The sequence below is a fragment of the Pelodiscus sinensis genome, chromosome 11 (assembly GCF_052426305.1).
Source record: "Pelodiscus sinensis isolate ZL-2025 chromosome 11, ASM5242630v1, whole genome shotgun sequence".
Classification (NCBI taxonomy): Eukaryota; Metazoa; Chordata; order Testudines; family Trionychidae; genus Pelodiscus; species Pelodiscus sinensis.
In genome coordinates this window covers 31,496,614-31,508,574 of record NC_143062.1, presented here as the reverse complement: position 1 = coordinate 31,508,574, position 11,961 = coordinate 31,496,614, and the positions used below count along the sequence as shown (strand labels likewise).

At 42.6% G+C, this 11,961-nt stretch overlaps 2 protein-coding genes across 2 annotated transcripts in view; both read right to left on the bottom strand.

Annotated features, from left to right (window-relative positions):
• Positions 1-1,038: 1,038 nt before the first annotated feature.
• On the bottom strand, positions 1,039-4,622 carry MRPS25 (mitochondrial ribosomal protein S25). The gene is made up of 4 exons (XM_006132843.3): positions 4,374-4,622; positions 4,144-4,250; positions 2,154-2,241; positions 1,039-1,468 (listed from the first exon to the last, which is right to left on the bottom strand). The coding sequence occupies exons 1-4, from the start codon at positions 4,505-4,507 to the stop codon at positions 1,279-1,281; spliced, it is 519 nt and encodes a 172-aa protein (XP_006132905.1). The 5' UTR covers positions 4,508-4,622; the 3' UTR covers positions 1,039-1,278.
• Positions 4,623-4,766: 144 nt separating this feature from the next.
• The window catches only part of NR2C2 (nuclear receptor subfamily 2 group C member 2), a 76,484-nt gene continuing 69,289 nt past the window's right edge, over positions 4,767-11,961 (bottom strand). The window contains exon 15 of the mRNA XM_075938755.2: positions 4,767-9,774. Coding sequence (XP_075794870.1) covers positions 9,615-9,774 — 160 coding nt within the window. The 3' untranslated portion in view covers positions 4,767-9,614. The remainder of the gene's footprint in view (positions 9,775-11,961) is intronic.

Here is an 11,961-nt window from a genome sequence, read left to right as displayed (position 1 = left end):
TGTAGTGCTATTACTATGATTTTCTTTTAGGAGCATATAAACTTTTAAATTAAGATGTGCAACTTTACCTTCTGTCATGTCCTCACTAGTCAAACTAACTTTAACTTGGAGTGATTCCTCCACATTAGAGCAAACAACAATGAATTACTGCTGCATTATGCAATAACATTCAGCAGGACATGGGATATATTTAGTAAAAGCAGTTAGAAAGCTATATATCTATGTAGACTCAATCTCAGTCTTTCAGTTTTAAGCAACCAGATTGTTTAAGGAGTAGGTTTACTCTTTTAAAGTGGCCTGTATTAGTTTGTACTTTATTTCTTGTAACACTATTGCTTACAATACTAGAACACCTTAGACCCATTTAAAAAAAGATACTGAATACTGCCACTAGCAAGTACCTCTTCTTAAACATACAGTATTTTATCTGTATACAGGTGAGCAAGCATAAGATACACCTTCCCCACCAATTCTACTAAAGTCTGAAAATCCATCCTAAGTCAACTTGGGGAAAAGTAGGCTTAGGCTCATGACAATGTTCAAGACTCTCTATATTTAGGCACCTTCAGTGTAACCTGTATCTTTTTAGTGAAGTCTCAAATCTGTTTCTACTGCTCCTTGATTTTCACCTTTGGGTCCTCTCACCAACATGCAACCTCCCTCCCATTTCATCAGTTCATTACTTCTTCCCCATCCAGCTAGTTACAGAAGCTGGCTACTTCTGGGTCTGCTTGTTTGTGGAACTGTCACCTTACAAACATCTACTTGGTTCTGATGATGGTGTCCCCTTTTACAATATAGCAAATGGAGAGAACTATTAGGGCATGTCTTAAGTTACAGTGGCCCTATCCATTTTCAACCCATCAGTCAGTGCTGCAGTAGCTTTCCTCAGACAGAACTGTAAGGCTACTCACTTTCACATAAGATTTTAAATTAAAGGCAGATGAACTTGAGGCAGAGCACTCCCTCTCACATATAAGCAAGTATAAGACAGAGGATCGTTCCTGGATAGGGGAACTTGCCAAAATTAAAACAAGCTGAAGTTTTAAAAAGATTTATTTAAAAATGTCCTTCTACATGTCTGACCAGCATTAGTGGGTCCAACCACCTCTGAATCAAGGATTTCCGTCTAATCAAATGAACCAGTTTTTTTTTTTGGGGGGGGGGGGGTTGGAGGAAGGGAGATGACACTGATAAGTCTGCCTCAGTTACTGAAGCACCCTGTATCCTATGACTGTCTGCATCTTGAATGGCAGCAGAAGTGCCTAATCTGTTAAATCATTGTGGTTTTTCTTTCATGGTGCCTTTAAATTTGCCTGTCATCTCTTTAGGCAGCGGTACTAGACCAGGGCAGGGGATCTGGCCTTCAATTTCACACATACATTCACGCAAATGATATTTTTTGGGTCCAAAGGTTGCAGGATGAGAGAGCTTCTTTTTGTCTTGCTCCTCTTTTTGTAATGTTTCCCTGGAAGAGGAAAGAAAATTAACGATTAAGGCGGCTGTATTTCTTCCTCTCTTCTACAACCTATTCCCTGCTGCTTAAAAAGTACGGTTGGTGGTGCATTTTTTCATAGACCAAAATTTCAAAGGGCAGAATTTCACAGAGTAATGGCTATTGGCAGCCAAGCCACCTTTCCAGGACACTTGTAGAAAGAATTCCCACTTAGCTTGGAGAAGTTTTACTTTAATAGCACGCTTGCCTTTGCCAGAGAGGAAGGTCAGATCCTCTTACCACTAAATCAGTGGATACATGTACCTCTGGGAGTACTCAGAGGTCTTCCAGAGGGTATATCAATTCATCTAGATCTGTTTTCCAACAGGTTACATAAACACTAGCACAGTCCATACAAACTAAAATGTCAGACAATGATTTGTTTATACTGCTCTGAATGCTACACACTGAAAAATACAATATAGTCTAATTGATTTGTAAATAAAGTAAAGCATTTGTTCAGTAACAGTTTGCTGCTACACTTCTAAGTGAGGTGGAAACAAACTCTTAAAAGGGGTACAATAATCTGGAAAGGCTGAGAACCCCTGGGTTAAGAGGCCCTATCCACTTTTCAGCTCATCAGCTAGCACTGTTCCATCTTACTGTTTTATCAGCAAGAGGACAAGCACTCCTCAGTTTGTGATGTATGTGTACTTACTCGCTTTTACCCAAGATTTTTTTAATGTGCTCCACTATCTCTCTGTTGCTTTTATCTTCCACATCAACCAAGACTTGCTCACCACTATCTGCAGAGGAAAATGGTACAGAACAGGTATTAACAGGTGACTGCCTAGAAGTGTCCACCATTCTGCATTAAATGGAAGGATTTTTTGAAAGTGTAAAACAATCGCAAGACCAGGAGTGGGCAATAATTTTTGATAGGGGGGCCACTCCAAGGATTTGCTAAGTGGTTAAGGGCTGTACTCTTCCATAATATTTATAGAGGTGGTGCGGGGTCTGGGATCGATGTTGGGTGCAGAAAGGAGCTTGGGATAAGGGACTCGGGTGCAGAAGATGTGGGATATGAGAGGGAGTTCAGATGAAGGTGGTGGTTGTGAACTGGGACAGGTTCCAGAAGGGGGTATGGGTACAAGAGAGGATTCAGACCTGGAGGCAGGATGTAGGATGGTGGTTGTGCCCTGATGCAGGAAGGGGTGCAGGAGTTGTGACCTGGTGCAGGAGAGAATTCTGATCTGGAGGGGTGCAAAAGTGAGTGCAGGGGGTTGTGACCTGGGGTAAGAGTGCAGGAGGGGATGCAGAGACTTGGGTTGTGCAAGGTTGAGAGAGGATTGTGACCTAGAGGATGGTTGTAGGATGGAGTGCAGGGTCTGGGAAGGGGTATTGGTATAGGAGAAGGGGTGCAAAGGGTTTGGATTATGTGGGATTGGGATAGAGGAAGTTGCTGGGGTGCCAGAATCAGAGTCTGGCCAGGAGGTACTCACCTGGGCAGCTCCCAGCCAGCAGCCCAGCATGTTTTTTAGCCTGGGTCCCTGCGTGCTGCTCTGGACTTTGTGAGCCCAGGGCGATGGGTACTTCAGAACAGGTAGCTCCTATTAGCTGGAAACCAGCCAAGGGGAGCTGCAAGACTCTGCTGGGAGCAGGAGCAACACGCCTCCCCTGGGTTTGCAATGTTCACAGAACACACATACCCCCACTGCTGTCTTTTCTGAGGGTGGGACAGGTAGGGGTCAAAGCCCATGAGCAAGGTAGTCAAAAGCAGTACAATGTCCTACCCATTCCTTGGTCAATAACCTTTCTGTATGCAAGTCTCAAGAATACATACCAAGCTATTAAAGGGATCTTGCAGTGGGTCTTAGCAGGTAAAACTCAGCTCCCTGTAAACATTATTTCCCTTGTTCAGATGGTCCATTGGCACTGTGGTGAAGCAACTTGTACCCAGGCCACCCAGCAGCAGAGTCCCAAATCAATACACTATCCCTTAGGCTGCACTGCCTTCCTATAAATGGATCTCTCTAGAAAGTCATGTCCATAATCCATCAACCCCATGTATTTCTATAGGCTAGCAAAAAAGAGCCACTAGAAAGTTTTACAGATTCATGGCATATATAATGTGAGGCCCTTATTAAGATCCCTCTTGTCATAGACGGTTACTATTTGGTGCTACTGGACCAAATCATTACAGCTTAAAATAGTGAATTTGAAGTGCTACAAGCAGGGAATCCTGCAGAACTTTTAAAAATCTGAGTAAAATAGTGAACCAGTAAGTCTGTGAGGCCCCTTATACAACTGTGGGGTGCTCTAACACCTTTGCTCTCTAGGCCCTTACAAGAGTGAGGCTGTTGTTACCCACCCGACTGTAAGCAAGCCTTGGGAATCACAGTCAACATAAGCAGAGCCCTGCACATCTGTTTTATATCTGCATTCCCCGACACAGCTCATTTTTGCTGATAGGGATGCAGAACCCTGCAGGTTTGGAGATCTCTGCTTTATAACCGTGGGTATCGGCATCCCGCATGTGACTGCCCACCGGTCATTTTCGCAGATGCAGACATGGCTGCGGATACCAGTTGTATCTCTGCACAGGGCTAGAGCAGCCAGCAGCTTGCGGGGGAGGAGAACGGGCGCACGGTGAACCGGGGCGGTGGAGGGGACGGGGATGCTCCGCTCTCCCAGGTACAAGCACTTACCTAAGTAGAACCTTAGGAATGGCGAAGGGGTCATGTTCCGAAACATCATGATCTGCACCCAGGGGTTTTTGTACTGAATCTGGGGGATGTTGAAAAACACAAATTTCCTAGGGGGGAAGAAAGCCAGAGTCAGCGGGACGCACTCAGCCCTTCCGAGGTGGGCGGTGACATCGGCCCCCGGCAGCCCAGCCCAGCAAGCGCCAGTCCCAGGCAGAGCGGGGTGCACCCACCTGGCCCCCTCGCTCAGCTCCCCGTGGCTGTTGTAGTTCACAGTCAGCACCTTCACCGAGCTCTTGAAGACGACCTCGCCCTGGCTCAGGTACTGCAGGGTCCTGCGGATGGGGAAGCGGCCCTTCATGGGCATGGCTGCAGCTGGCGGGGCCCCCCGGGCCGGCACGCACACGGGCAGGCTCCGGCCCTGGCTCCGCGCACCCAGCGCACGCCGGGAGAGGGCGGCGGGCGAGGCGGAGAGACACGCCCCTGACGCGCAGGGCGGCGGGAGACGTAGTTTGGCTGCTGCAGGGCTGGGACGCGTAGCCGCAGCAAGGGGGTTTGCAGGAGCGAGGGTCGGAAGAGGAAGGGGAGGGGGCGAAAGAAGCGAACTAAGGGACAGGAGGAAGGAAAGACCTGGGGTATGTCGAGAGCAGGTAGCCCCAGGGGAACGCTGCAGCCTGAGTCACCTGCCTGGCTTTCCTGGGCACCTGTTTGCTTCATGTAGTGGCCGGAAAATGCTTCCTAGCCCTTTGCTGTGGGACTGGTTCAGCTGCCTGCTCTCGTTAACAGGAGCACTTCTTGGGCGCCTCGGCATTAATCCTAGGCAGAAACGGAGTTGGTGGCCTTAAAAATACCGACACAGAAAGCTTGCTCCAGCGTGGTGGGTACGCGGGCGTTGAAGAGAAATGAAAGCAGGGGTTATGTAGGGCCTTGTAAATGAGGCTGAAGAACTTGAATGTTATTTGAAACCAAAGGCAAGATTAATGGCGGAGTTAACTTGGTTGTAGGAGAATAGGGAAATTATTCTGGAAGCAGGGAGACCAGTCAGTAAAAAGCAACAACAATCAAGGCAAGAGGCGGATCGTTTCAGACAAGGGTTTAAGCCATGGTTATAGTACAGAAGAGGACAAATTTGAATATATGGAAGCATATGTTGATGCAGAATTTGTAAGGTGGACAGAAAGCCAACATAGACAGAAGTGACAGGAGTTAACTGGAGACAGGAATTCGGGAAAGGAGAGAAGAGAGTCAAAAGAGGGCACTGAGTTTATGGATTACAAGGAAAGTGAAGTTGCTGCTAAGACTGAAAAAACGATAGTGCTTGCTGTTTTCCATCTGTCAGTGTGCATCCCTTTCATAACAATGTCCTATTGATTCAAATTAGATTTTAAGTACATTCAGTAATCCAGATTTTGCATTTCATTTTTCCTTTGTATTCATATGGTCACAAAAGGCTTATTTATTGAATTTCTGGGATTTTTTGAGATGTGACATGAATACACATTTTTGTTAGTGGCAAAACAGCCATTATTGTCAAATATGAAGAATGAATTTTGTACTCATGAAAGTGAGGGACCAATTATACTTGCAAGCCGAAGAAAGATCTTGGAGTCTTTGTGGGTAGTTATCTGAAAAACCCCCAACAGCAATAGAGGTGCAGAAGCAGTCTAAAAACTAACACAATATTAAGAGCCATTAACAAAGGGCTAAGATTATAAAACAGAAAATATCATAATGCCACGACCTGAATCAATGGTACACCAACACCTTGAATACTGCATGCATTTCTGGTTATTCCATCTAAAAAATGACACATTAGAATTGGAAAAAGTACAGAGAAGAGCAATGGAAAATTATTAGGTGTATAGAACAGTTTCTGTACAAGAAGAGATTAAAAAGAAGAGATTAAAAGACTGGAACTATTCATCTTAGAAAAAGAGACAACTAGGGCAATATGATAGTGGTCCATAAATTCATGAATGGTGTAGAGGTGAATAAGGGAGTGTCATTTACCCCAAGACATAACACAAGAACTAGGGGTCACCCAATGAAATTAATAGGCAGCAGGTTTAAAACTAAAGGAAGTAATACTTCATATGTCTCGTTGTCTGGGATGTTGTGATGACCAAAAGTATAACAGGGATCAAAAAATAATTAGATAAAGGCATGCCAGATAAGCCTATCAATAGGTGTTAGCTAAGATGGTAAGTGATACTAGCCCATGCTTTGGATGTCTTTAAACCTTCAGCTACCAGAAGCTGGGAGTACAGGGGATGGATCACTTGATAACTTCCCTGTTCTGTTCATTCCTCTGTGCAGCATCTGGCATGGGCCACTGTGGGAAGACATGATATTGGGCTAGGTGGACCATTGGTCTGACTCAGAATGGCAGTTCTTATGTTCTTAAGGGTAAATATCTCTCAAAATAAATCATTTGATGGGAGAATCTCAGCCACACTTACTTGCAGCAGTGGGAGGGAGTCTAGTGATCTGGCCCAGCCTGCTCTACTGGCTTCCTGCTGTGTTCTGCTTTCCGCTACTGGTGTGGGGGTGGTTCCAACCTCTTCACTAAACTTCATCCCCCAGCAATGTAGCTCAGGGGACTAGTAGGGGGCTTGGTGGTCAGGACGCCCCCGCACTCACTGATGGCAGCAGGAAGTGGAGTGACCTAGCCCAGGCTACTCTGCTCCCCTGGCTCCAAGCTGCATTGTTTGGGAGAGAGGATGGGGGGGAAGAGTGCATAGGGAAGTGGAACGACGAGGCCAGGAGCTGGCGGAGTGGAGCAGAGCAGGCTGATTCTGGGTCACTCCACTTCTGCCACCATTGCTGGTGAGTGCAGAGGGCACCCCACTAGTCCTGCAGAATGCATTGCTCAGGCGACGGGACTTGAGTGACAAGGTTAAGTGTGGGTAGCGCAGGTGGAGGCAGGGCCTGGGGCAGAATGGTGGCAAGATGGGGATAGGAAGAGGTAGGGCCCTCTTTCAGGTTAGGGGTGGTATGGGGAGGAGTCGCGTGGGGCAGTCACATGACCAGTGCCCCTCTTGTGTCCCTCCCCGAAGCAGTCCCCACTGATTCCCTGATTTCTTTCTATTAGTTGTTAAACCTTTAGTTTGTTTATTACAGGAGTGGCTAGAGGCATCATCTTTGGGGTGAAGTATAAGGCACAAATTGATCAGGGGAAGGTAACTGGTCTTGGATTGGAAGCCACCTGAATATTTTTTTTTATATTTTTGGTGTAAACGACCATTGAAAGTCAAGACAGACTGGAGAGCCCAAGAGGACTCTATGTTAAGACTTTTACAGTGATCTAGGAACTCACATTTGTAAATGGGTTGTTGAAATCTAGTTATAAAACATGCCACTGTTTGGGGTCTCTGCTCTACTTTTGACAGTCTGCCCTAAGATTAGCACCCACGGTTAGCATGTCACTCCAGAGAGTGTGACAAAAAGGAAACAGGTAAAACTGAAATTTTGGCATGAATATGAAATGATCACCCCGATTAAAAAAAATAATTATAAAAATCAAAGATACATTTAGGTTTGTAATTCACTTTAATAGTATAAACCTCATTTAGGAAGTAGTATTAAGCCACAACAATATAATGCCACATTTAAACAGCATTTAATAAAATGCATAAGCTAATTCATGCACTGCAATACTCTATATACAAACACAACAATGCAAATTTCCTCTTCATGACTGAAGACATTGATTAGATATAAAATTCAGATTAAAAAACTCATGCTATTATTTTTAAATGCCATCACACATACAAAGCTGATTTCACAAAGGTGTGAGAAAGCAACAGCTTTAATAGGTTTTAAACCTGAAATTAAAAAATAATGGCATAAACAGTTTCCTAAACAATGAAGAACAGAGAGTTCCAAAAAACATCCCAAGGAACTATAGTAGACAATTCCTTTTGTAACAGATGGGGTATCTTTATAAAAGAGTTCAGACCTTGTAGGTATGCCAAATACATACAATTATACAATGAAAAATGTGTAGTTCAACTATAAAGCTGTCTGGCTTACTATATATTTTGGAAAACAGATGGATTATTGAAAAATATTCTAGAACTTGAACTTAATTTCATAGATGATAAAAAATAAATATGCTCTAACATTTTTCTAAAAGATATTCTCCACCTCTAACTTGAACTCTATTAATTCCCATTTTTAAAGTCCAAATTGTAAAACAAATTCTTAAAATGGATCTGTGCCTTCTTTGCAATAGTAGATGTTTCTAGGAACAGAGTTTTTTATATGCAACAAGCCAATTACTAAGAGGAGCAGAGCATCCCCAAGGGAATGAATTTGGCCATCTGTGATCAATACAGAAAGCTCATTTCGCATCCTGTAGTTCCTGCAAGATAGTACAGATCATATTTCATCCATATTTATATTTAAGCACATTTTATATTTCAAAAGAGGAAAATCAAACTTATGAGTTCCATAAACCTTCAATCCTAGATTATGGGCATTCTTTTTAAAATTCACGGTTTAATTATTAGTCTTTGAAATGGCTGCAGTGCTCAACAACACCCCAATCCATTTCTTAACCTTAAAATATGTTAATGAAATGAAAAAGCATTTAAAAACATTAAGGTTGCCATTCTGTTTTCAACAGAAAAGCAATAATAAAAACATTAAGGTTGCCATTCTATTTTTAACAGAAAAGCAATAATATTCAAATGGTATGATTGTCATAACACTAAGGAAGGGCCAAGTCATGCAAGAAATGTGCCCATTGATGGGACTTTTTTACATGCACAAGGCCTCAGAAATCAGGCTTGAAATGTTAAAAAGATGGATGTTTCATAAAGTCAATATTTAAAACAATGTCTACATATATTTATTAAACAGCATGGCAAAAAAGAACACATTCTTAGTATTCTTCCCAGCAAACACTTTACAACCAAGGTCCTGATTCTGTGAAAGCTTACATGTGTGAAGCGTTCCCTTTGATTTCAAATGGCAAAGGGAGTGTTCAAAGATTGGGGCCCATGATATGCACAAAATTATTCTAAGGGAGAATATTTTCACCACTTCATTTACCAAGAGGTCAGTAGATCTTATTAATTTTCCTTTCAATTAACTTGGAAATACATGAAGAGCCTTCTGCAAAAATGATTATATTACCAGAGAAAAATTAAGTTCAGAAATTCTTTATTAACAGGGGGAGCTCTCATATCTTTATTGGTAAGAATGTAATTGTTCAGTTTTTTGAGCATTTAATTTCTATAACTGAATGTTACTTGCACAGCTAACTGAAGCTGTTTTATTTTTTAAACTACTGAAGAAAACAACATTGAAACTGGAAACTTATATTGAAATTCGGTACCCTTACGTAGTTCTGATTGATCATTTCCTTCAATCTAATTGCCACTGATTTCTATTTTTGTAGAAATAAGAGCATGTATGGAGACTGTTTTAGCACATTCCTCTCTGCCCTTCTGCAATAGAAACAAGGACTATCATGTAGAGGAATTCAGTTTAAACCTGAACCTCACTCTAATTCCAATTTCCATATAAACAGTGTAGCATACTGAAACCTGAAATTTTACACCACAAAGTTGGGAGGCATCGTCAATACAGAGGAGGAATGGAATATGTAAACAGGAAGATCCGGGTGACCTGGAAGACAGGAGTGACAGAAATGGGATGAAATTCAATAGTACAGAATGCTAGGTCATGCATTTAGGGACAAAGTATCAAGAATTCTGCAACAAGCTGAGGGCTCATCTGTTGGAAGTAACATAGGAAGTGAGAGGTATGAGTGTGTGGGCTGATGACAGGATACATGTGAACCATGAGTATGATTTGGCTGTGAAAAAGGAATTTCCTCCCAGGAACAACTGATAGTGACCTTTAGGATTCTTTGCCTCCCTTTGCAGTATGTGGATACATATCGCTTGCTAAGATTATCTGGGTATATCTCACTAAATTGGTTCCCTGTTCCTTAGTCCCACCTATTTTTTGCTTATGGTACACAACAGTTTAGATTCCTGTGGGTTGTAATACTTTGGTTTAATTTCGGTTGTTGGATTTAGTGTGCAGATGCTGGTCTATAAAATAAATGAAGTCATATTAGATAACGTGGTGAACCCTTCTGGCCTTGAACTCTATGATATGTAGAGATGTAAAAGTTAATCAGTTAGCTGGTTAACTAGCTAGCAGACCCCTTAACAGGTAATGCTTATTGGTTCTGGTTAACTGGTGGGTGTCTGCCATGGGGAGGGGAATGCTCTAGTCCCATGGGGGGCCTGCTGTGGACATGGGCTGCTACAGTGTCTGGAGCAGTCTCTGTCTGTGGCGAACCCAGACATTCTGCAGGCAGGGATGCTCTGCCCAGGCCTGCCACAGAGAGGGCTGGGCTGGAGCAGCCTCTGCTTTTGGTGGCTGGGCCACTCCAGCTTAGCCATGGCAGCAAGGGAGCTGCTCCAGCCTAGTGGGGCTGGAGCAGACCCCAGACCCATGACCCTTTAATCGGTTAACTCAGTGGTCCCCAACATGGTGCCCACAGGTGCCATGGCGCCCGCTGGGGCATTTATGTGTGCCCACCTAGTGACCAGGACCGGCCCGAGCCATTCTTGCACCCCAGGCACCCAGTGCATGCGCAGCCCCTGCCCCAGGCGCGCGGCACATGCGCAGTGCTGCCCCCGGGCACCCGGCAGCCCCAAAAGGTTGGGGATCACTGGGTTAACTGGTTAAACAGTTAATCAATTATACAGGATTTTACACCCCTAAAGACATGACTGTTATGACTTTTACTTTATTTTTCAGGATATAGTCCAAAGATATATTGTAACCTTTTTTTTTTTTTTTTTTTAATTAGCCACTGCTGGAGACTTAAAGAAATCACTTTAAAAGTTTACAAATAGAACTCTCTGAGAAAGCTAGAAAAGCCCCTCTGTGTTGATCAAGAATATAGGGGAATATTTTTTTTTCATGTTTTTGCTTGGAAATGGTAGATTCTACTAGCTCTCAGTTGGATGATTCCTACCCACCACTGAGAAAATAACCTGAAAACCTCAAACTGGAAATTTTTAAACTGTACTGAAGATAAAAGTGTCACATTCAGCCTTGGTTTAAAAATAGGTAGAATCCTACTGAAGTTAATGGAGCTGAGCCTGCTTAAGGCAGGGCCAATACTGGATCAAGAAATGAAAACTAGGAAGCCCTCGATTAGCAACTTAATAATAAACTTTCTTTTAACATATGAAAAGGGTGTATACATGGCTATGTATCTGTACAAATACACTGTAGATATGCTGTACATAATATATTAGATATATAAACACATTCATACACACAAACATACAACTATGTACATATATGCATTAGCTCCATGAGTGAGCTCTATTAGTAAACATCCAGAAATACACAATGGTAGATGGTATAAAGAAAACAGTATTTAAAAAAAGGATGGGGGAGGAAAAGCTTGAATTTAAAAATCATAATAATCCATTTTCAAAGCCTTCACTTCACCCAAGTAATGACAGACATTGGGAAATATGGAACACTGATTTACTGACATGAATATTTTTTATGATAAATACAGTACCGATTTCACAACAAAGAGAAAGTCTTAAATAAAGCAATTATAGGCAATAGTGCTTTCCAATTCTGATATATTTCATTAACTTTAAAAAAAAAAATTGTATGTGTATTTAGTTTTAACTTCCATCTTCATTAAGACTAACATTTTAAATGTTTACAAAATAATTTCACATTTAATACTGATACCTATTAAGGTGAGTTTGATAACACAGGCTAAAAAGGGGAATTGGGGCACTTTTAGTAAAACAATAAGCCTAGCCT

Bases quoted from the DNA above. Each gene is read 5' to 3' on its own strand.
- MRPS25 (XM_006132843.3), bottom strand. From the start codon at position 4,507: ATGCCCATGAAGGGCCGCTTCCCCATCCGCAGGACCCTGCAGTACCTG. The intron at 2,242-4,143 runs GTAAGTGCTTGT...TTTCCTCTGCAG, and splicing joins ATTCCTAAGGTTCTACTTAG to ATAGTGGTGAGCAAGTCTTG. The intron at 1,469-2,153 runs GTAAGTACACAT...TTCCTCTTCCAG, and splicing joins AAAATCTTGGGTAAAAGCGA to GGAAACATTACAAAAAGAGG.